This window comes from Oncorhynchus mykiss, chromosome 6 (genome assembly GCF_057628025.1).
Source record: "Oncorhynchus mykiss isolate SJ-2025 chromosome 6, ASM5762802v1, whole genome shotgun sequence".
In the NCBI taxonomy this organism is placed as follows: Eukaryota; Metazoa; Chordata; class Actinopteri; order Salmoniformes; family Salmonidae; genus Oncorhynchus; species Oncorhynchus mykiss.
This window is the reverse complement of record NC_143027.1, coordinates 26,673,889-26,699,203: the sequence shown is the minus strand read 5'-3', so window position 1 is coordinate 26,699,203 and position 25,315 is coordinate 26,673,889. Positions and strand designations below refer to the sequence as shown.

Below are 25,315 nucleotides of genomic sequence, written 5' to 3'. Positions count from 1 at the left end.
GGCCCAGAGTTTGTTGCTGAGCAGTACCAGAGCGAAATTGCAGAGTGAGAGAAGGCTACAGCGACACTGGAGCAGGAGAGAAGGCCAACATCATTTTTTTTTTTTTATCTGTTCGAATTACGCTCTGCTCCTTGCTCCACATTTGTCCACTTACATGCTCTGGCATTCAAAAGCAGCCCTGCTTTAGGCTATCAAAGAACTGTCAATTAATAATCATTTCAATCGATCAAATCAGTGAATGAATGGCTGCAGCAACCATTACACAGTCTGACAAGCTGCATAACAAATGAGGCCTAATTAGACAAGATAACAATTAAGTCGTTCAAACGAGATAATAAGTCATTAAAACAACTTAGTACCTCTTTGTATCTTGTTCAAACAACTTTTTTTTTTTTTACTAAATTGTTCAAACTAGATGATTCCAAGAGTCTTCTTTTTCTTTTTTTGCCTTGGGCTTCAGGGCTTCCGGAGGTCCAGACACTTTTTTTTTGCGATATAACGAAAACATTTTTTTGAAATGTACCACAACCAGCAATTCACTTTCTATTCCTCGTTGCGCAGTACAGGTGCTCCGAATTAAACATGAACAAATGCTCCAAAAACACCAAAATAAGTCATTTTAGAAACGCAAACGCTCTCAGTATAGTAATGCAGGTCTTTAGATGTTGTACACATAAAATTGTAATTCCGAACTTTATCCGCAACATTATATTTATTTATATTTATTGCGACTCGAGCTATACCTCTCCGTTCATTCTAGCAGCAGGTTACACAGTGAATGGAAATGCTGGATGGGGAAAAGCTTGAGTCGCAATGAAATGGAATATACCATTGCGGATAAAGTACAGAATTACATGATTTAATGTGTACAACATCTAAAGACCTGCATGACTATACTGGGAGCGTTTGCGTTTTCTAAAATGACTTATTTTTGTGTTTTTGGAGCCTTTGTTCATGCTTTTTCAGGGGGCCCCTGTACTCCACAACAAGGAAGAGAAAGTAAATCGCTGGTTGCAGTATATAAAAAATATAAAAAGTTAAATTGCAAAAATAAGTGTCTGGATTTTTCTATGACATGCTATTTAGAGATTTGGTTGTTAAAAAGCAAACTTTAACAGAACTCACTACAGAAGTAACTGAACAGCGAATGTGAGAGTCAAGTCTCTTTGAGTTCTATTCCTATGCTTGCTTCCTCCAGAATGCCTACTCAGCATTTTGGTAAATGCTGCAGCAGTGAAGAAGTCCGTAACTCAACATGAAGGTCACTGAGTCTGGCCTGAACTCCCTTTCTCTGTGTCTGTCTCTGTTGTGTAGGTGGAGGCAGAAGCAGTCAACCGGTCAGTCACTGTGGCCAATCAGACCAACTGCCCCCTCTACATCACCAAGGTGATGAGCAAGAGTGCTGCTGATGTCATCGCCCTGGCCAGGAAAAAGGGTAATAGTAAAGAGAAAGAAGTGTGGTGATGGACTACTGTAACATGTTTTCTATTGATTGCTCTCTGTGGTTTGTGTATCGTAACTACTGTTTAATAATAGTAATGTGTGTGCTTACATTTGTCCTATTTCACACGTGCGAATTGGAAATTCTTTTTTTGCATACCCCATTGCCCCTGAGAAACCCCTGGAGAGTGTGGTCAGAGCCAAGGATCAGCCATTATTGACGGCGATCCTGAAGCAATAAGGGTTAAGAGGGAACATTGACAGATTTTTCACCTAATCGGCTCAGAGATTTTAACCAGCAACCTTTCGGTTACTGGCTCAGCAGTCCTAACTGCTAGGCTACCCGTCCGTTTTAAGGTACACTAAATGTCAAATCGCATATAAATGATTCCCCTTGTAAATCAGTACTGCTTTGGAGATGGGGCACAAGCCCTCTGTCCTGGTGTTTTGCTGTGTTCTGTGGTACTCTAGGTGCTGTGGTGTATGGAGAGCCTATCTCTGCCAGCCTGGGCACGGACGGAACCCACTACTGGAGTAAGAACTGGGCCAAGGCAGCTGCCTTCGTCACCTCCCCACCCCTCAGCCCTGACCCCACCACCCCTGATTATCTCAACTCACTGCTCTCCTGGTAGGTGCTCCATTTACACTATGTACCTCTACTTAACACAGATATATGCAGTAATCATGTGTTACTTACACACATCCTCCACCAGAAGGTGATATGTCATTCTAGCCTCCTGGGGCTTCATTTATTAAAGGTTAAAAAAACGTCCAGTTTTCCCACAAAGGTTGTTATTTATCGATTTTGAAAATTGTGTGTATCTCCACGCAAATACCTTGATGTTTCTACTTTTTAAGACTTGAACATGAATTCCCCCCGTGCCCATTCTCTCGGGCAGTCTTTGCCACTCTTCACACTTTACTATTCAGTTGATTTAAATAGTAAAGAAAAACAATCCAAATGACTATGCTAAAGTCCCTAAGAGGAGATCGCATAGCATCTAATATGTTTATTTTAATTTTATTATATAGGCCTAAATCATAATCAAATTGCAGGACATGTCTCTCCTTTTCTGACATAACTGGTTTGAATTATTCCCATTACACAAGAAATAGTAGGCTACCATTTATCAATTGCTCATTCAATAGCCAAGCATGCTCAAAAGTAAATAGGCCGTTAACCTCGACAGTAAGTGACAGTACGGGTAGGCTACAGTATTTTTGTGAGATAGGATTAGGAGCACGACATCGTAGCCAAGCCTATTTTTAATTTCAGATGCTATACCAGGGGTGTCAAACATAAGGCCTGCGAGGGGGTCCAATCCGGCCCGCCGGTGGTTTTAGTACAAACAATAACAACAACGTTTTATACATTTTTGGCGTGGAGAACGAACTCTGTATACTTTAAGATGACTAATCCAATGAAAACTGTGTAGAAAATGATAATGGACCAACATTCATACAGTTTCTTGACTGTTCCCAGCTCACTAATAATCACAGAAATTAAAACTAGACAGTCAGGGAGAATTTTTTAAAGAAATGTACGCACAGTTGATAAGAGGCCCATGGAAAGTCATATTACTCAAGACAAAACATGCAAACGTAAGACCTTTGAGTGGAGTGTCTCATTCTCGCTCTCCCTCCATCCTTTGTTCCTCTCCAGTGGTGACCTGCAGGTGACTGGTAGTGCTCATTGCACATTCCACACCTCTCAGCGTGCTGTGGGCAAAGACAACTTCACCCTCATCCCAGAAGGCACCAACGGCACTGAGGAGAGACTCTCCCTCATCTGGGACAAGTGTGTGGTGAGGCACATTCTACTGACCTTTTTCTGCTGGTTTTCCTACAATCAAACATACCACAATCAAACATGCTTCTTTCAAATTGATCCTGTCTATGTAAATAGATATAGATTTTGTAGAATTAACTTACTTTCCCAGTTTGTGCCGCAGTCATTCATGTCATCAAGGGGTTCTCAGTTGTTCAAGTGAACGTTTGCAGCTGTCTTGTTAGTCAGGAAGTGACAATGCCTTTTCTTCTGATTCCCTTAGGTGACTGGAAAAATGGACGAGAACCAGTTTGTGGCTGTGACCAGCACCAACGCAGCTAAGATCTTCAACCTGTACCCCCGAAAGGGCCGCATTGCAGTGGGCTCTGACGCCGACCTGGTCCTCTGGGACCCAGACGTCAGCAAGATCATCTCTGCCAAGAGTCACAACCTGGTGAGAGCCTGGCCAACCCACACTGTACTAACCATATCATAACCATGGTGTTTATACATGGTTTTAGTCCCACCTACTGTATGTAGGACTCAGTTTGGATCAAACAATTCTTCCACATTTTCATATGAAACATTGAAGCCTTTTTCCTACGAAGCGTTGAAACAAACCATTAAGTAAAATCTACTGACCTGAAATGACTTGTTAGAGAACAGCTCATGCAGACAGGGCCTGAGTTATCCCTCAATGAGTCACCGCTTTCTTTCATTTAGAGGAGCTAGCTGGTTACATCAGCACTAGTTTCTCCTGATGATGTCAGCTGAATGCCACAGTTACCATGCTGGCACGATTCATTGAATATATAAGGGCCTAGACTAAAGTTCATATGGAAAAAGGCCTCAAATCTTTGAAATGTTTTTTGGGGTTTGCAATGTGCATGTGAAAGTAGAGTAAGTGCTGTCTTTCTCTGTGATTTGCCCTCTTGTACTTTGTCAGTCTATTTGAAACTCTTCTCATCAGAGCTCTTCTTTTGCAGGCTGTGGAGTATAATATCTTCGAAGGCACCGAGGTGCGTGGAGCTCCCCTGGTGGTGGTCAGCCAGGGCAAAATAGTGTTGGAAGAGGGCAACCTCCATACCACTGAGGGCTGTGGGCGCTATGTGAGCCGTAAGCCCTTCCCTGACCATGTCTACAGGAGGATAAAGGCTCGCAGCAGGGTGAGTCTATAGTGCAGTGAAACTGACATTGAATAGAATAAAGATTGTTGATTGTTAATTACCATTCTCACTGACAGTGATGAACTTGAACAGCCGAACTGATGCTGTTATCTCGTCTGTCTTTCTGTCCTCCCAGCTGACGGAGCTGAGTGGGGTCCCCAGGGGTCTCTATGACGGGCCAGTGTGTGAGAATGTGACACCTAAGGTCATGACCCCGGTCACCTCGGTGAAGACCTCTCCAACCAAGCTGCAGCAGCAGCAGCAACAGCAGCAGCAGGCTCCCCAGCCCGTCCGTAACCTGCACCAGTCTGGCTTCAGCTTGTCTGGTCAGTACAGCTCAACGTGGAATACCAGTAGGAATAGCATAATACTAAGATGTGTAAGCACACAAGTATTATCATTTGGGCTGAAATTGTACCATATTGGGTTTGGCAGATGCCTGGAGAACACTACCTGCCCCAATGCATATTGCCAACTTCAAAGTTTGGTGGAGGAGGAATAATGGTCTGGGGCTGGTTCATGGTTCAGGCAAGGCCCCTTAGTTCCAGTGAAGGGAAATCTTAATGCTACAGCATGCAATGACATTCTAGACTATTCTGTGCTTCAACTTTGTGGCAGCATGACAACGCCCCCATGCACAAAGCAAGATCCATATAGAAATGGTTTGTCGAGATCAGTGTGGAAGAACTTGACTTGCCTACACAGAGCCCTGACCTCAAACCCATTTGGGATGAATTGGAACGCAGAGTGCGAGCCAGGCCTAATCGCTTTTGGTCATGTAGTGTAACTGACTTTCTTTTCTCTTATCTCTCATGCCCAGGTGCGCAAGTTGATGATAACATTCCCCGCCGCAACACCCAGCGCATTGCGGCGCCCCCTGGTGGTAGGTCCAACATCACCAGCCTGGGTTAAGCTCTACTGTCAGCTGAGCTAGGGAGGAGAGAAGCGGAGCAGTAGGATCCACCTCAGCTCCTAGACCAACCATCACAACCAACAAAGCTTCATCTATTGTGGTCCCGTCTCCCTGACTTAACTGCAAGCTGGTGGTCAAAAACACTCCATCCATCTTCATCCATACTTAACCGCTCTGCCACCTCATTCAAAGAAAAAAAAGAAATAGCACTCAATGTTTTGTTTTGTATTACCTACGCAATATGCAATCTTTTCATTTTTTTTAAGGAAGAGTCAAGTGAATTTAGAGAGTTCTTGATGTTTTTCTGTATATACACTGAGTGTACAAAACATTAGGAACACCTTCCTAATATTGAGTTGCACCCCCTTTTGCCCTCAGAACAACCTCTATTTGTTGGGACATGGACTCTACAAGGTGTCAAAAGCGTTCCACAGGGATGCTGGCCCATGTTGACTCCAATGCTTCCCACAGTTGTGTCAAGTTGGATTGATGTCCATTGGGTGGTGGACCATTCTTGATACACACAGGAAACTGTTGAGCGTGAAAAAGTACACCTGGCACTTACTACCATACCCAGTTCAAAGGCACTTTTGTATTGCCCATTCACCCCATTAACAGCAAACATACACAATCCATGTCTCAATTGTCTCAAGACTTAGAAATCCTTCTTTAACCTGGCTCCTCACCTTCATCTACACTAATTGAAGTGGATTTAACAAGTCACATCAATAAGGGATCATAGCCATCAATAAGGGATCATTTCACCTTGCCAGTCTGTCATGGAAAGAGCAGGTGTTCCTAATGTATTGTTAACTCATATATATACACACACACAATTTAAGTTTAGTCTTTGATTACATTTGGGCTTTTAATTGTACAAGAGGAGCTGTGGATTGTGTTCTTGTGGCATTTGATGTATCTACACTCTTAGAAAAAAGGTTTTCAAAAGGGTTCTGTGGTTGTCCTCATTGGAGAACCCTTTTTGGTTCCATTTAGAACCATCTTTCTAGAACCGAAAGGGTTCTACTTGGAGCCAAAAAGAGGTATCCTATAGGAACAGCCAAATAACACTTTTAGGTCCTTTTTTTAAATATCGTACTGTATAAGGGCATTCTTGGTTTGACACCAAACAAGAAGAATCACTTCTGATTCCAAGAAGTGAGCCATTGCATTAGATCACTGTCAAAGACACATGGCGTATTTAACTATAGTACATTGGTTATTGTTTTTCTTCCATCATAGAAGTAAATGGAAGGTTTCACAAATGTTTTTACATTTTCGAGGCTGTAAAATAGTGTTGTTGAAGGAACTCGGATTACGTTTTTACCTCACTAAGTCAGTTTGCAGTATTTGTATGATTTTAAAACAGCTGTGAGTTCTAGTTATTGTCCTTCCATAGCCTGTCTTTCTGGTCAGTATTACAACAGAACTTTCAGCTGAACAAATTCAATTCTATCTTCCTTTGTCTCATTGCTGCACTTTTTGTATTGTTGTGATGTTTTTGTTGTTAATATTCTACATTTTTGATCGTGTCTAGAGCTAAAACATTACTGTAATCTGAAATATTGACTCTTAGATCTTAGCTTGTCTGCTGATGGAATGTGCAGAAGTCAAGGGAGATGGATAAACCATTCATCTCCTCACTCCCCTCAGTCTGAACACCTTTGACACAAAGCATGCACAATACATGGCAGCAGGGAGAACCTTCACCCCCCCCCCCCCCCCCCAGAAAAAAAACTGCTTCTTTTTCCTCCATTTTCTTCTCTCTTTTCACGAGCTGTCTGAAGTTAAAGGTCGCCGAGACACCAGGCTTCCTATAATCACACTGCTGTTTATTTTCTTATGACACTGACAGCCATGCTCGATAGAAGGTTGCCCCTAACAACCTCTCTGCACCAGGTGCTATTTGATCAATGCTGTGTATGTGCAGATGGTGGTGCCTACTTTTTCCACTCAACCACAGCAATTCAAGCTTTGTGAAACTACTTTACGGGGGAGCGGAGTCAGCTATTACATGACACGGGTCTTCGTTTTCTATCTGCTAAAGTGCAAAAGGTGAATCTGTGGAAATGCAATGTTGATTTGTATTTGATATGTTTGTTTTTGTTGTTTTTTCAGAATGTTTGTTCAATATCACTTGCCTGCCTATTCTATAAAGTATTGATTGATAGTATGCTTTAAGAACCATGTATTTATGAAAAACACCTGTTAAGCACTGTCAGTGACCAAGCTAGTAAAAATACCTGTTAAGCACTGTCAGTGACCAAGCTAGTACAAATACCTGTTAAGCACTGTCAGTGACCAAGCTAGTACAAATACCTGTTAAGCACTGTCAGTGACCAAGCTAGTACAAATACCTGTTAAGCACTGTCAGTGACCAAGCTAGTAAAAATACCTGTTAAGCACTGTCAGTGACCAAGCTAGTACAAATACCTGTTAAGCACTGTCAGTGACCAAGCTAGTACAAATACCTGTTAAGCACTGTCAGTGACCAAGCTAGTACAAATACCTGTTAAGCACTGTCAGTGACCAAGCTAGTAAAAATACCTGTTAAGCACTGTCAGTGACCAAGCTAGTAAAAATACCTGCTAAGCACTGTCAGTGACCAAGCTAGTACAAATACCTGTTAAGCACTGTCAGTGACCAAGCTAGTAAAAATACCTGTTAAGCACTGTCAGTGACCAAGCTAGTACAAATACCTGTTAAGCACTGTCAGTGACCAAGCTAGTAAAAATACCTGTTAAGCACTGTCAGTGACCAAGCTAGTACAAATACCTGTTAACCTCTGTCAGTGACCAAGCTAGTACAAATACCTGTTAACCTCTGTCAGTGACCAAGCTAGTACATGTAGTGCTTTGAGATCCAGTGAAAAAAAGCTGTGATAATGAAATCCATTATTTACACTAATGATGTGGTTTGACTCCTGTCCTTATTGTTGGAGTCACTAGAATAGCACCTCCTCTTAGCCCTGTGAGTGTTGACGATGGGAGCCACTTTTAACAGGTGCTCGCTCCATCATCACTCGCGCTACCCTCTTACCTATTCACATTAGACCTTACTGTTAGTGCCACGCATCAGAGTATGAACAATGTTACACTAGACCACAAGCCAATGTTTATTAACCACTCACTCGACACTGTGAACGGTACAGTAGGGACATTTACAGTAGGCTCCTCATTTCTCTGACCAGTTCTCTGTATACTGTACAAGCATTGTGTTCTTTCCTCCTCCTTGCCTTGTCAGGTATAGGTTGTTATGCCAAGCTATGTGTTGTAAGTTAATTCCCGGTGGGGAGGTTTCCTATAGTGTTTGTTTTTTATTTCAGATTTTTAGCACTGTCGTTGCCCTCCCATCTTGTGATAAACTGTTGACCGTGTATGTTTTGGGAAGTTGAAATACTTATTCCTGACGACGTTGAATACTATCAGTGTTGACTTAAATGGTTTTAAACATAAAAATAAAACAATTGATGTGTCTCTCTAATAACAGTTATTGTGCTACAGATACTGTTTTAGTTTTGGTAGTCATAAAATACTGTACATAAATACCGGTAAATAAACACATATGTATAAAAATATTAAAATAATGTCAGGAATCTCATGTTCCCATTGTAATAACTACTATTTAAATTCAATGTAACATTGAATCCAGTAAGTATGAATCACTGTTTTAAATCTTAAGGTGAATAGTCAATGTTGTTCACTGTAGTAGTTTGCTGTTCATTAGATTTGTCTTGAATGGCGAAGATGCTTGAAGATGACGACCCCCATGTACTTTACCACAAACAACTAATTTGCTAAGTTTGCCGTATTTTACAGTGCTCTCCGTTACTCATTTTTTGTTTGGCATTAGCACAGCATACATGATCCTAATTTTAGCTCCAAGACGGCAGCAATAAAAAAAATAAGAAAAAGTCAATTGTGCTGATTTATAGGCACATTGAACCATGTCGTGCTACGTAGTTTGAAAAGTCTATGGATAGTGTTCAAAACAAAGACGCATATCTGATTTCCTCCGTCTTTATGCGCCGTCACCATTATTATGATAGTTCAGGTACTTTAAATATACACTGAGTGTATTAAACATTAGGAACACCTCTTTCCATGACAGACTGACCAGGTGAATCCAGGAATAAGCTCCCTCATTGATGTCAGTTGTTAAATCCACTTCAATCAGTGTAGATGTAGGGGCAGGTTAAATAGGGATTTTTAAGCCTTGAGAGACAATTGAGATATGGATTGTGTACGTCTGCCATTCAGAGTGTGAATGTCCAAGACAAAAGATTTAAGCGCCTTTGAACGGGGTATGGTCGTACGTGCCAGGTGCACCGGTTTGAGTATGCCAAGAACTGCAACACTGTTGGGTTTCCGATGTGTGTCAAGAATGGTCCACCACCCAATGGACATCCAGCCAACTTGACACAACTGTGGGAAGCATTGGAGTCAACATGGGCCAGCATCCCTGTGGAACGCTTTCCACACTTTGCCGCGACGAATTGATGCTGTTCTGGGGGCAAAAGGGGGTGCAACTCAATATTAGGAAGGTGTTCCTAATGTTTTGTACACTCAGTGTATGTATTTGCCAATAACCTCTGAGATCTTGGAGTTGCAGAAATGATGTGTTTTATTGTAGGCTACAGGCAAGCACACTAGGTGGAGACAGTCTGCTTTGTATGGTCAGGGCTGGCTCTTTCTCCCTTTCTCCAGGCTCCTTTCCTATGAGAGACACAGTGGTGAGAAAGATGGGGGTCATGAATCCTGGCAACATGGGGAATTAGTCCACCAGAAGCATCATGATTTTCCTGAACCATGCCCCATGGCAGCAGTGGTATCTAAGCAGTTGTCCAATTATGACTGAATCTAGTTATGACTTGCCTTGTTAAATGAAGGTTCAATAAAATATTATATGAGGGCACACTAACTGATAGTGGAGTGGAGAAGGGAGAGCATTGGGTTGAAAACAAACAGTGTAGAAGAACTCTAGAAGAAGCTCCGGGGGAATCCTTTACAGGAGCATGTTGAGTCATCATCAGTGTCTTCACTCTTAGAAAAAAATGTGCTATCTAGAACCAAAAAGGTTTGTTCAGCTGTCCCCATAGGAGATCCCTTTGAAGACCCCTTTTGGTTCCAGTTAGAACCCTTTTGGTTCCAGGTAGAACTCTTTCCTCTGTGGAATGGGGACACCCTTTATTCTAAAAGTGTTCCTAGAAAACAGTGAGAATATGACAGTCACTAATAGGGAGCTATTATTATGATTATGCTCCCATTCTGCTCACTCTCTCTGAGTCTCTCTCCGAGAGAAAATGAATGAGCGGCATCTTTGCCCTTGTGGGAACTTTGTATCAACGTATTTCGATGGAAGTCTAGCCTTCATATGTCACCAGCATGTCACATTGGGCTTAGTCAAGAACAAAGTCAGTCATTGCAACAGAAGATTTTGTATGTTTCCACTCTGATCCCTTTTCAGCCAAAGCTCTATTGCATTTCAAAGACTGTACATTAGAACATTAAAATAGAGTAGCAGGGGGGTATAGCATAGAGAGACGCAGTATCTTTCTCAGTTGTTCTTCTAAAAAAATCTATTTGACTGATGATACTGGTGGGTTTCACCTCCATGACTAATGTATCTTTCTTTAGAAACTACAGCCCGAGCATCTACCTGGGAACGGTGTCTACTCGGTACTGATAGTAATCCCACAATCTCCACCCGGCACAGCCAGAAGAGGACTGGCCACCCCTAATAGCCTGGTTCCTCTCTAGGTTCTGGCCTTTCTATGGAGTTTTTCCTAGCCACTGTGCTTCTACACCTGCATTGCTTGCTGTTTTGGGTTTTAGGCTGGGTTTCTATACAGCACTTTGAGATATCAGCTGATGTAAGAAGGGCTTTATAAATACATTTGATAGTACGTTTTTACAGAACCCACAACTTTTCTATGATGTTATTACATGATCTGAAAAAAGCTACTGTGTGCTTGTAATAATACTAATGCAGGTTTAATTGAATTGAACTTCCCTTTGTGTCTCTTGTCTCTCTCTCTTTCTCTCCCTCATTCACCCCCCCCCCCCCCCCCATACTCCCCTTCACTCATCAATACTATCTGTGGTTTGATGACCAGAGCCAATAGCCTCTCGATGATGTCAGTACTGAGACAGTATGACTCACAGAGGGGCACAGCCATGTCAGCCAGTGTCAAATATTTCTGGCCACTCCCCTCAAGAAAGCATGTCCACTTGGCCACTGGAGATACGTTGTATCAGAGGGGTTACATTTTATATTTCATCTTTATTTAACCAGGTAGGCCAGTTGAGAACAAGTTCTCATTTACATCTACGACCTGGCCAAGATAAAGCAAAGCAGTGTGACACAAACAACACAGAGTTAGTTGGATGGGCTATTTACAGGTGCAATGATCTGTGAGCTGCTCTGACAGCTGATGTTTAATGTTAGTGAGGGAGATGAGTCTCCATCTTCAGTGATTTTTGTAATTCTGCATCCGATTTGCCGAGTAGAGTGTTGGAGGCTATTTTGTAAATGACATCACCGAAGTCAAGGATCGGTAGGATGATCAGTTTTACGAGGGTATGTTTGGCAGCATGAGTGAAGGATGCTTTGTTGCGAAATTGGAAACCGATTCTAGATTTAATTTTGGATTGGAGATGCTTAATATGAGTCTGGAAGGAGAGTTTACAGTCTAACCAGACACCTAGGTATTTGTAATTGTCCACATATTCTAATTCAGAACCGTCCAGAGTAGTGATGCTGGACGGGCGGGCAGGTGCGGGCAGCGATCGGTTGAAGAGCATGGTTTTAGTTTTACTTGCATTTAAGAGCAGTTGGAGGCCACGGAAGGAGAGTTCTATGTCATTGAAGCTCATCTGGAGGTTAGTTAACACAGTGTCCAATGAAGGGCCATAAGTATACAGAATGGTGTCGTCTGCATAGAGGTGGATCAGAGAATCACCAGCAGCAAGAGCGACATCATTGATGTATACAGAGAAATATGTCGACCCGAGAATTGAACCCTGTGGCACCCCCATAGAGACTGCCAGAGGTCCGGACAACAGGCCCTCCGATTTGACACACTGAACTCTGTCTGCGAAGTAGTTTGTGAACCGGGCGAGGCAGACATTTGAGAAACCAAGGCTGTTGAGTCTGCCGATAAGAATGTGGTGATTGACAGAGTCGAAAGCCTTGGCCAGGTCCATGAATACGGCTGCAAAGTATTGTCTTTTATCGGTGGCGGTTATGATATCATTTAGGACCTTGAGCGAAGCGGAGGTGCCCCCATGACCAGCTCGGAAACCAGATTGCATAGTGGAGAAGATACTGTGGGATTCAAAATAGTTGGTGATCTGTTTGTTAACTTGGCTTTCAAAGACCTTAGAAAGGCAGGGTAGGATAGATAGAAGTCTGTAACAGTTTGTTTCTAGAGTGTCTCCCCCTTTGAAGAGGGGGATGACCACGGCAGCTTTCCAATCTTTGGTGATCTCAGACAATACGAAAGTCAATGAATACTATCTGCTCTCCATATCCTGTTCACTACTCGTTGTTTTTCCTTGACATAAGTTACAGATAAGCCAATGCAAAGATTATTATGCCCACACTGTGACCAGTGCATATCTATGCAATCACTTATATTTGTGTGCTTGTAAGTGCATATGGATGCAATCTACAAATAGCTAATTTCTTACTTGTTCATGGTGGATTTAGAGGTTTAGGGAGCAGTTATGAGGTCAAAACCCATGAAACGATCCCTCAGAAATCCACAGGAAGAAGTTAATCTTCTATCTGGCAGAGGAAAAGGGTATCGTGGGAATGTTGGAGTACAAAGTATTATCGTCCATGCGTGTTTATGAAACGTGTGTTCATGAAATTACTGAGAATGAAAGAAAAACTGAGAATATCTCATATTCTTTTTATTGGAGTACGTGACATGGAATGACAGTATCCTCCTGGGTTCCTGCCTGCTTTAGATACTGTCATATACACTATTTTCACATCAGGAAAAGAGTTTGGTAAATGGTAAGACACTGGGAGAAAGGTAATCATTTTGAACAATATATGAGGTTACCTGTAACGGCTTTCTTCCTCCTCTTCTGAGGAGGAGTAGCGAGAAGGATCGGAGGACCAATGTGCAGCGTGGTAAGTGTCCATAACGTTTATTTACAGACATAAACTGAACACTACAAAACAATAAACGTGAAACGAACGAAACCGAAACAGTACCGTGTGGCAACAAACACACACACGGAAAACAAACAACCACAACTCAAAAGTGAAACCCAGGCTACCTAAGTATGATTCTCAATCAGAGACAACTAACGACATCTGACTCTGATTTAGAACCATACTAGTCTGAACTCAAAACCCCAACATAGAAAAACACACATAGACTGCCCACCCCAACTCACGCCCTGACCATACTAAATAAAGACAAAACAAAGGAAATAAAGGTCAGAACGTGACAATACCATCAATAACCTATGTGCAGACTTGACCTGTTAAAACTTGTAAACATTACCCAAGGAACAAACAATTTGGCTCTTTTATGAAATACCTTCACAAACCTCAGTATCTTCTCAGGAATATCTGGAATAAATAATACATATATAACTAAAGTGTAGGTCCCCGTAAAATGACGGATCTCCCTGTGAAAAACCATGAGGGGGAAATAGTTTGCTCTTAGCATAGTCATTTGGACTGTTTTTCTTTACTATTTAAATCAACTGAATAGTAAAGTGTGAAGAGTGGCAAAGACTGCCCGAGAGAATGGGCACGGGGGGAATTCATGTTCAAGTCTTAAAAAGTAGAAACATCTCAAGGTAAAACCTTGGTTTAGTGCACAAAAACTTTTCTTCAGTCATTAATTCAAATCCACTGGCATTGTGTAACTGCAGTCAGAATATTACAAATATTAAAATATTTCCACCATCTCCTCCAGCTATTATTACTATTCCATCCTTGTAAAGTCCACTGGACAGAGACATGTATTCACTGTTCACTTCAGTTTCCTTTAATAGTGCTGGACCTTGAGGGTGGATCATTGTTAGGGTTAAGAGTGAGGAGCTACAGTACATTCATACCAGAGACGATCCAAATCACTTATTATCTCTGGTTATACAGCCTCTCCATTTTCACACAAAGACAGCTGGTGGATCTTAATGATGGGCAGAGTCCCGTGTGGAGGGGGCTGGGGATGGCTGGGCTCCTGGCTGGGCCCCTGGCTGAAGCTCCTGTCTCTGATGCAGCAGCAGGTTTTCAGCAGATTCTTACCGCACAGTTGGGCCACCTTAGCCCGTCCTGTCTCTACCGCTGTCCCAGACCCTGCCACGGAGCTTCCAGAGAATACCCTCCACTCCCTGCCATCCCTAGAGGAGGGTGTGCGGGACAGGGCTATGGAGGAGGAGGGGCTAAAGCAGGAGGGGTCACCTTGGCCATCTAGTCTCAGAGTGAGAGAATGACCCTGAACCTGGGCTGGACCCGGGTGATGAGTGGCTCTGGACTGGGCTCTCAGACAGCGCACTCCCAGAATACTCTGGAAGGCCTTCTTAAACTCCTGATTGGAACAGGGGTAGATGATAGGGTTGATGCAACTGTTGAAGTAGCCTAGCCAGAAGGTGATCTTGAAAACTGTGTCCGAAGGTCTGTATGCTGGGAATATGGAACCTATAATAGGCCACACACACCACACATACACACACATGTGCGCACACACAGACAGACAGACAGACAGACAGACAGACAGACAGACAGACAGACAGACAGACAGACAGACAGACAGACAGACAGACAGACAGACAGACAGACAGACAGACAGACAGACAGACAGACAGACAGACAGACAGACAGACAGACAGACAGACAGACAGACAGACAGACAGACAGACAGACAGACAGACAGACAGACAGACAGACAGACAGACAGACAGACAGACAGACAGACAGACAGACAGACAGACAGACAGACAGACAGACAGACAGACAGACAGACAGACAGACAGACAGACAGACAGACAGACAGACAGACAGACAGACAGACAGACAGACAGACAGACAGACAGACAGACAGACAGACAGACAGACAGACAGACAGACAGACAGACAGACAGACAGACAGACAGACAGACAGACAGACAGACAGACAGACAGACAGACAGACAGACAGACAGACAGACAGACAGAGGAAGAAAACTGATTAACATACTTGAGCTCTTTATCACAACACAATGCACAACAACAAGTGTTTAACCCAGATTGTTACTTCAGGGTCTTTGTTGATGATATGACCACGTAAATCAGGATATCAACATCAGATAAGAAGAAACAAATAGAGGAGCATATTTCCATTAAGATTTTGTGCCATACTTTATAACATTCCTAATACATCTAAATCCAATCAGGGTTAATGTTGATCACGTGTGAAAGAAGCCGATACTTTGTATACACTCAACAGAAGAGCCAAAGACTGTGTTGAGAAAAACACATTTATTTCCACTTGGGTTCAATTGATAGTTTTATCATATTTCTAGAGCTACCAATGTCAAGGTATTGACATCAAGGTATTTGTTGTATTAAAATTGCCTTCATAAATCCTGCTGCTTCTGATTAGAGGGACTAATGTGAGAAAGTGTGAGAGTGTGTGAGCTGCACACTTAATAGTGCAGTAGAGGAAATGGTTTAAGATACACATTACATGCAGACTTTTCCAGTTCTTTAGAGTACTACTAGTACTTAAGTAGTTTTTGGGTGTATCTGTACTTTACTATTTATATTTTTGACAAATTTTACTTCACTACATTCCTAAAGAAAATAATGTAGTTTTACTCTGTACATTTTCCCTGACACCCAAAAGTACTTGTTACATGACAGGAAAATGGTCCAATTCACGCACTTATCAAGAGAACATCCCTAAATGCTTAGTTTGTAAATTATGTCTGAGTGTTGGAGTGTGCCTCTGGCTATCCGTAATTTTTTTAATGAATCATTGTGCCATCTGGTTTTCTTAATATAAGGAATGTGAAATGATTTATCATTTTACTTTTAATAATTAACAAGATTTGAGCAATAACATCTACTTTTGATACTATGTATATTTCAAATCAAATACTTTTAGACTTTTACTCAAGTAGTATTTTACTGGGTGACTTTCACTTTTATTTGAGTCATTTTCTATTAAAATAATTAAATGGCTGAGGTCTTGGATAGCCTTGAAATTGAGCATCTATCTTCAAAGGCAGGATGGGATGAGCTGTCTTGTGAAATTCTTTATTGGAGAGGCTGTCGGAGACAAAAATGAAAAATGACAGCGTGATGTGGAGATGGATAGAGAGAGAGAGAGGAGAGAGAGGAGGTAGTTTGAGCAATATGATTCCGTGCTAAGTATATCTCAGATGACTCCTACTGTGCAATGAGCAACAATAATTATATTACTCTGCTATTGACTGATTTCATACATTTTGGAGCCTAAAACCTCCTAAGGGGGAACTTGATTGGTATTTGGTATTTTATTAGGATCCCCATTAGCTGTTGCAATAGAAGCAGCTATTATTCCTGGGGTCCACGCAAAACATAAAATATGAAATAATACAGAATATTAATGGAAAATAACAGCTCGAGGACAGAACTACATACATTTAAGATTGCCGCTACTCAAGTAGCCTCATTTGTCTATAAAATGTTGAATCCATAAAAAGACAGTGACGCAAAACATGCTTTTTAAAGAAAACAGAGGGTTTATAGTGATGAATAGCAAAGGAAAACAAGATAGATTGAGCAATAAATAATGGAGGACCAATAGATATGTGCTTACTTCCCAAGAGAGACGTTGTCATACTGTACATCCAGGAAGACAAGGATACTATTGCTATAGTACTATAGGTCATTATCAGAATCACCACCACCACCACCACCAAATACGATTCATATTGTTGATAATGATTTAAGATAACAATACCAAAGATACATGGCTGGCACCATAGCAACTACTGACTAACAACCACAATACCAGCGGGAAGGGTGCAAAATACCACTACCCTTGTGAAAATGTGCTCTTGGTCATGCCTTCAGAAATGGCTCCTAGAATGTCAAGAAGAAGCAAGAACAAACCAGTCTCAAAATAAACACACTGCCAAGACAGTGATATGCCTCCTTAACCTTTTGACCCACTCAAATCCCCACAAGGGTTCGTTTATAAAGCCTGTCCCAATAAAACAAGCAAACAAAAATAACCATCCCCAGCCTAACACAATCAATCTTAAATGGAAAATCGTTATATTTAACAGGATAATAATAGATAACATTGTGACATGTTGTCCTTGATGCCTTCATGGTTTTGTTAGAAAGGGCAGCCAGCATGGTTAGGGAGTAGAATAACCAACAAGAAGACCCAGCCCTCTGTTGCGCTTGCTATATTTATGAGCATGAGAGAGTATAATAAATCTGAACCCTGTGGGGTTAGGAAGTCCGGAGTTGGACAGAAACACTTGATTTGTAGTTCAATCCCACATTCATCCTATACTAAAATTATGAAACTAACTAGCAGTGAGTGTAGAACACATTTGTGCTTTTGCTGAACTCCATATTGTTCTTTATTACAGTTTTTCTCAATTGCTAAAACACTAAAACCCATTGGCTGAACAAAGTTCTCAGTTGCTAAAACACTAAAACCCATTGGCTGAACAAAGTTCTCAGTTGCTAAAACACTAAAACCCATTGGCTGAAAGTTCTCAGTTGCCTGAACTCATTTAGCTAATTATGCCGTCTGTTCTCAATACCTTAAACCATTTCACATGGTAAAACACAATTTGCAGATCTCACTTAGACTTTTCAGCAAAACAATGAAATACAAATAGAGAACACATGTCATTGATTGAACACAACCACTCAAAATTGATTTAACCTGTTTTAAATGATGCGACACAACCAATATAAGCCAGTTCAGAGAGCAAACAGGTTGTTGAAGGTGGGAAGGAGAAAGTCTGAGAATGGATAGAAGAAACCATGTGAGAGGACGAGGACGAGTGCGTATGCGAGGTGAGCAACGAGGAGGAAGAGGAGGAGGAGATCAAGAAAGAGGAAGAGGAGGACGAGGACGAAGAGGAAGAGGAAGACAAAGAGTGGAAATATCTGATGAAATTCGAGCAACAGTTATAGACCATGTTCTTGTCCATGGACTGACAATGAGGGAAGCAGGACTTTTTTGAGCCGATTTGGCTCAAAAACCCAACCCAATTTGAGCCGATTTTCTGTGTCCACCATAGTAAGGACATTCAGAGAAGAGAACAGGTACAGTATACTACTGTATTTTTGTAATTGCAAATTTACTGTACTACACTATATGCAGCTGTTTCAATAGACATTTGTAAAGTTAATCATTGTGTGTATTGTACTGCATGAATATGTTTTGTAACTGCACAACTACTTTTTGTAGAATTGCAAGGCTGCCACATGCAGGTGGAAGGACAGCTATATTCACTCAGGACCAAGAGGCTGTTATAGTTGGCATGGTCCTTCAAGATAATGCAATACGAGAAATCCAGGAACGAGTGATACAAGACAACACACACTTCCAGGGAATCGACAGTGTGAGCATTTCCACAATTGACCGTGTCCTCCATCGTAACAGGATGCGAATGAAACAAGTATACAGAGTACCTTTTGAGCGCAACTCCCCAAGGGTGAAAGAACTGCGAGCTCAGTATGTGCAAGTAAGTGTGCATTCAGAAACATTTACTGCAATCCAGATTGTCTACAGTACTAACACATACTATGTGACTGACATTACTCTTCAGTACATGCAATGTATGTGAATCAGAAGCCTAATTGTACTCTACAGTATAGCACTGTCTCTGTACGACTTACAAAATCCTACATACAGTATATTGTATTTCTACACAGACAATATTTGACTTGGAATCCTTGGACAGACCCCATGAGTTCATCTTTGTCGATGAAGCAGGCTTCAATCTAACAAAGAGGAGAAGGAGAGGCCGAAACATAATTGGACAGCGGGCCATTGTTGAAGTCCCTGGTCAACGAGGTGGCAATGTCACAATCTGTGCTGCTATCAGCAACCATGGTGTTCTACATCACCATGTTACACTCAATGATGTACTCGGGCCATATAACACCCTGCACCTTCTAAGATTTATTGCCAATCTAAGAGATATTTTATTTGAGCAGCAGGTTCAAGAGCAGCAGGGTCAAGAGCTAAATGAGAATCCCATTCCCACCTATGTGATAGTGTGGGACAATGTCAGTTTCCACCGAGCTGCTCAGGTAATGGAATGGTTTAACATCAATGGGCAGTTTATGAACTTGTATCTCCCTCCATAGTCGCCTTTCCTGAATCCGATTGAGGAGTTTTTCTCCTCTTGGAGATGGAAAGTGTATGATAGACAACCCTACACCAGAGTAAATCTGCTGCAAGCCATGGATTTAGCCTGTGGTGATATAGGTGAGGAATCATGTCAGGGCTGGATACGGCACACAAGAGGCTTCTTCCCCCGTTGCCTCAGGAGGGACAATATTGCTTGTGATGTCGACGAAGTGCTCTGGCCTGACCCAGCCCAAAGACAAGAAGAAGCACATTGATCACATGTTTACTCCTTTGATTTTTGTACCTTTTAGTATTGTATACTGTGGTACAGTGCATTGTAGACTGTATGCTGTACAATGGACAAATTGTATGGCCCTGAACATTGTCCTTTCCATTTATTAACAGTACTGACTGCTCAATAGATTTTGACTGGTTGCAGGTTCATATCAACAAAGAACAAGAATTACAGTATCACAGAGACAAAGGACAAGTTTGTGAGATGCAGGGTACAGTACTGTAAAAATAGGGGTACAAGGAGGAGGAAGAACAAAAAACAAAATTGCCAAGAGCAAAGCAGAGTAGTAATTTCTGATCCATTTTGAGCTACTGTGATAGAACATGTTTTCGTTCACCAAAAGACAATGATGGAAAAATATGAATCTTTTTTTAGATTAAAAAATGTACTTCTCCCTGAGAATTGTATTATTTGAACAATGTGTTTTCTATTTTTCGGTATGTTCAGGAAATGGAGCAAGGTTTCAGAAATTGTGTTTTAGCAATTGAGGAAAACTGTAAACAACCACGAAGGGGACCCGAGGTCGACCTTCAATAAAAGCAATGATGTGATGACTATCTGTCCTTCCTGCTGTGATCACATTGTTGAGAATGCCTCTATGTGATAAGTGAGTTGCAAGCAAGAGCAATAGATGACAAGTCTGGGTAGAGAGAGAGAGAGAGAGAGAGAGAGAGAGAGAGAGAGAGAGAGAGAGAGAGAGAGAGAGAGAGAGAGAGAGAGAGAGAGAGAGAGAGAGATGGAGAGGCAGAGAAAGAGAAAGAGAAAGAGAGCCAGATAGAGGTGGTGAGAGAGAGAGAGACAGATGGAGAGAGGCAGAGAAAGAGAGAGAGACAGATAGAGAGATGGAGAGAGGCAGAGAGAGAGAGCGAGTCAGACAGACAGACAGACAGACAGACAGACAGACAGACGGACGGACGGACGGACGGACGGACGGGCGGACGGACGGAGAGATGGAGAGAGGCAGAGAGAGAGAGAGAGAGAGAGATGAGAGAGAGTGGTGGAGAGAGGCAGAGAAAGAGAGAGCGAGAAAAAAAACAGTTATCTTGTCAAATGCCAGGAAGACTTATTGGCTCAGTGGGGGCTCAAGTGTGTTATTGAAATATGAGCAGCTAACAGGTCCGGCAGCGTGTGCTCAGCTCTCAGCAGCAGCATTATCACAGCAGCTCTTTCATCACACTGAGAAGATGACTGGGACAGAGGCTGACGGAAAGGGACTATAAAAACATTGAAAAGGGACTACCCACCCATGCTGAGAGTATCTCTGTTATCTGTGGAACCCTATGATAGCTCAGCGCCTGGCTAGCCTAATGCTAGACCAGACCACAGCTTTTACCTGAGTTAGCTGCACTGCATCACTGAGACACCTGACACCCAAATTACAGTAACCCCTCAGTGGCCTTCTGAAAAACGAAACTATTAATTTGAAAAGCACTTAAGGCTGTGGCTGGATAACAAATCAATAAGAGTGTCTGAAAATGAAAAATGAACTGCAAATGAATTAATAATGTCAATGTATACTGATCAAAAATATAAACGCACATGCAACAATTTCAAAGATTTTACTTAGTTCCAGTTCATATGAGGAAATCAGTCAATTGAAATAAATTAATTAGGCCCTAATCTATGGATTTCACATGACTGGGAATAGAGATATGCATCTGCTGGTCCCAGATACCTTAAAAAAAATGGTCCTCACATTGGGCCTCGGGATCTCGTCACGGTATTTCTGTGCATTCAAATTGCCATCGATAAAATGCAATTGTGTTCGTTGTCCGTAGCTTATGCCTGCCCCTGTCATAACCCTACTACTACCATGGGGCACCCTGTTCACATCAGCAAACTGTGCACCCATACAACGCCATACATATGGACTGCGGTTGTGAGGCTGGTTGGAGGTACTGCCAAATTCTCTAAAATGTCGTTGGAGGCGGCTTATGGTAGAGAAATTAACATTAAATTCTCTGGCAACAGCTCTGGTGGGCCTTTCGGGCAGTCAGCATTCCAATTGCATGCTCCCTCAACACTTGAGAAATCTGTGGCATTGTGTTATGTGGAAAAAACTACACATTTTAGAGTGGCCTTTTATTGTCCCCAGCACAAGGTGCACCAGTGTAATGATCATGCTGTTAAATCAGCTTCTTGATATGCCACACCTGTCAGGTGGATGGATTATGTTTGCGAATGAGAACTGTTCACTAACATTTGAGAGAAATACACTTTTTGTGCTTATGGACAGTTTCTGTAATCTTTTATTTCAGCTCATGAAACCAACACTTTACACTTTTTGTTCAGTTTAAATGGGTGTTCCAAACGTACTTTAGGTCTCTCAGTAGCTCTCTATCACTCTCACTCTTTAATGTGTGAGCGTGCGTGTGTGTACACACCACAGGAGGTTGGTGGTACCTTTATTGGGGAGAACAGGCTCGTGGTAATGATTGGAGTGGAATCAGTGGAATGGTATCAAATACATCAAACACATGGTTTCCAGGAGTTCCATGCTCTTCCATTTACTCTGTTCCAGACGTTATTATGAGCTGTTCTCCCCTCAGCAGCCTCCTGTGGTGCACATGTGTGTGTGTGTGTGTGTGTGTGTGTGTGTGTGTGTGTGTGCGTGCGTGCGTGCGTGCGTGCGTGCGTGCGTGTGTGTGTGTGTGTGTGCGTGTGTGTGTGTTTGTGTGCATGCATGTGGGTGTGTAGTTCAACTCTCTAATGTAGGATCATTTCTTAAGACTGGTATTTTGGCTCGCATGAAAATCCTCTCAACAATTTTTACATAAAAGCGTTATGTAAACACGATTCTTTCATAATATGAAACAGTGAGGATGATAATATTGCCTATTCTGAAACTTTCATCAATCAGTGTTATTTTTTTAAATAATACTGACTCTATTCAAAGCTTTGTTAACATCAGAAAACGCTTACGGGCAATTATACTTGTCTTTCAACATTTTGTGTGGTCTGAAATAAAAGCTACTGAAATTACTTTATTTTATTAGTTACACATGAAATACCCCATTATTAGTATGTGTATTCATATATACTCATAAAATAATAGTATGGTTGTTAAATTATATTTCAAAGCAGTCGTGTACGAAAGGTAAAATAACAACAGGATGAGAAGGAGATTGAAGTGTTGCATGTGTACACTTTCTGATGCAACATTTTACTTATTTCAGATCATTTTAATTTGGCATCAATAAAAGGAAATCTTTGCAGATGCAGCCCAATACTGGTTAATGGAAGAATAGCACATAGCTCAATATAATTTTTTACATCATCCACATCGAACAACCTCACATAACATAAACCTATTTATTACACATATAAATAAAGTTGTTCTACTTCTATGGTTGATACCGTATGACATGAGAAAGGTATGCATGATACGGCACCAGAGACTGTTGTGAAAATCTATTTTGGGAATCATCCAACACTCCCCCCCCACCCTCCCTCCCGCCAACAGCCATCTCTGCAATACAATTTAATTACAAAACCTCATAAATTATTTTGCCAAGTATAGATACAAGAGGGGGTGGCATTAACAGCATGACATGGTAGCTGTGGAGCACGGTCGACAAGGTAAGGAGCCTGGGTACAATGGGTAACACTCACCTATGGGCAGAACCAGGAAGAAAGGGAGCCAGCAGAGCACAAAGCAGCCAACCACAATGCCCAGGGTCTTGGCGGCCTTCTTTTCTCTGGAGAACTTCAGGAGACGCAGGGCGAAGTGTGTGCGGCTGTGCAGGGCCTCATCCTCAGACACGGCCATGTTGCCGCGGTGGATCCTCAGCGTGACACTCTCTGAATCTGACTTGTCTGTTTTGTGCCCCTTTCTCAGGCCCCGGCTCTCCTGGCGGGCCACCACATACACCCTACAGTACATAGACAGTATGATGGCCAGCGGGAGGTAAAAGGAGCCCACAGCAGAGAAGATGGCGTAGGCAGGCTCCTCTGTGATCTTACAGATTGACTCGTCTTCTGGCGCCGGCTCTTTCCAGCCAAACAGAGGGCCAATGGAGATGGTGACGGACAGAGCCCACAGGCCAACCAGGGCAAGCAGTGCCCTGCGCTCTGTCACGATGGCTGGGTAGCGCAGCGGGTAGCTGACCCCGATGTAGCGGTCCACTGAGATCACACACAGGCTCATGATGGAGGCTGTGCAGCACAGCACGTCCACCGCTGCCCACACATTGCAGAAGGGCCTTCCGAACACCCAGTACCCTAGGATCTCAAAGGTGGCAGAGAAAGGCAGAACGATGGAGCTCAGCAGGAGGTCTGCCACCGCTAGGTTGACGATGAAGTAGTGTGTGACTGTTCTTAGGTGTCGATGACAGACCACCGACAAGATAACCAGGATGTTCCCAAAAACCCCACATACAATAATTGTCCCAAGTATCAGTCCTAGCACGACAGCCTTAACCACATTGAGCTCTGGGACAAACGCCTGGCTGCAGTTGGAGCAGTTCTGTGTTGGATGCTCTGGGGTCATGTTCATGTTGTCTGCTATAGGAACCATCTGTTCTCTAAATAGTATTGATACACTGTCCTGCCCTGTACTGAACAGTAGACTGACAGATAAACTGCAGACAGTTAAGTTCGCTGAGAGAAGACAAAGACATCAGGGCACTTTCCTGAGAGCCATTCAAATAGTGATCACATTAAGTCTGTCTTGTCAAAGCATCATTTGACTCATGTTGTCTTAATCTAATGGGCAATTACAATTAATCAAAAGTAGAAAGCTATGAGCTTGTTTAAAACACTGATAGAGACAAACATTGTGTATGCAGAGGAACGCTATTTAACAAACAAAAGCTAATCCATTTTGAGATTATCCTTGATGTTAAACCACAAGTTATAATACAGCTGGAGACCTAAAATATATTTGATGGAGTGTGGAGTTGACTCCGACAGTCTGACCTATCATAGTAGTATTTGGTTAGTGAGGATCATTATCATAGGCATAGGTTCTGGGGTCCCTCTCTCTGATTTTCCCAATAGCTAGTTCAAAGTGAACAAGTGCAAGTCTGCATCATATAAAAAATGTTGAATAGTGGGAAGAGGAAATTAAGCATATGAAATCTGTAAAAGCATCAATGCGAATAGTTTGGTTTTAGTTTGGTCCAGTCCAACTGGAAGTGAATACTGAACGATGTCCTCCCTGTTAAAGCTTGAGCTCCAGACCAGACCCCTTACCAGGGTAGGAGGTAGGAGGGTTATTACAGGTGAAAAAACAGGCCAGTCCCAGGGCAAGTCTTCTGAATGTTAGGACAGCCTCAGTCTGGACGTGGATGAGTTCAGTAGTCACTGTGTGTCTGTGGCGTGACTCCCCCTGTAACAAAGAGATACAGCCACAGTGATGCTTTGCTCGAGTAAGGAAAAGTGTAAGCTGGTTTGACATCCAATATCCACAAAAGAT

The 25,315-nt window shown here is 42.2% G+C and overlaps 2 protein-coding genes across 3 annotated transcripts in view; one reads left to right on the top strand and one right to left on the bottom strand.

The window, feature by feature from the left end:
* The window catches only part of dpysl2a (dihydropyrimidinase like 2a), a 29,949-nt gene extending 21,186 nt beyond the window's left edge, over window positions 1-8,763 (top strand). For both annotated transcript variants that reach the window (XM_021605900.3, XM_090237418.1), the window contains 7 exons: window positions 1,315-1,435; window positions 1,912-2,068; window positions 3,104-3,245; window positions 3,492-3,662; window positions 4,195-4,374; window positions 4,511-4,700; window positions 5,195-8,763. In XM_021605900.3, coding sequence (XP_021461575.1) covers window positions 1,315-1,435; window positions 1,912-2,068; window positions 3,104-3,245; window positions 3,492-3,662; window positions 4,195-4,374; window positions 4,511-4,700; window positions 5,195-5,286 — 1,053 coding nt within the window. In that variant the 3' untranslated portion in view covers window positions 5,287-8,763. The remainder of the gene's footprint in view (window positions 1-1,314; window positions 1,436-1,911; window positions 2,069-3,103; window positions 3,246-3,491; window positions 3,663-4,194; window positions 4,375-4,510; window positions 4,701-5,194) is intronic.
* A 4,657-nt stretch (window positions 8,764-13,420) lies between these two features.
* Window positions 13,421-25,228, bottom strand: adra1aa (adrenoceptor alpha 1Aa). The gene is made up of 2 exons (XM_021605899.3): window positions 23,512-25,228; window positions 13,421-14,953 (listed from the first exon to the last, which is right to left on the bottom strand). Exons 1-2 carry the CDS (start codon window positions 24,413-24,415, stop codon window positions 14,403-14,405), a joined length of 1,455 nt encoding a protein of 484 aa, XP_021461574.1. The 5' UTR covers window positions 24,416-25,228; the 3' UTR covers window positions 13,421-14,402.
* Window positions 25,229-25,315: the final 87 nt, after the last annotated feature.

Excerpts from the sequence above, each read along its gene's own strand:
- adra1aa (XM_021605899.3), bottom strand. The coding sequence starts at position 24,415 with ATGGTTCCTATAGCAGACAACATGAACATGACCCCAGAGCATCCAACA. Across the intron at positions 14,954-23,511 it reads CTTCCTGGTTCTGCCCATAG|GTTCCATATTCCCAGCATAC; the intron begins GTGAGTGTTACC and ends GGCCTATTATAG.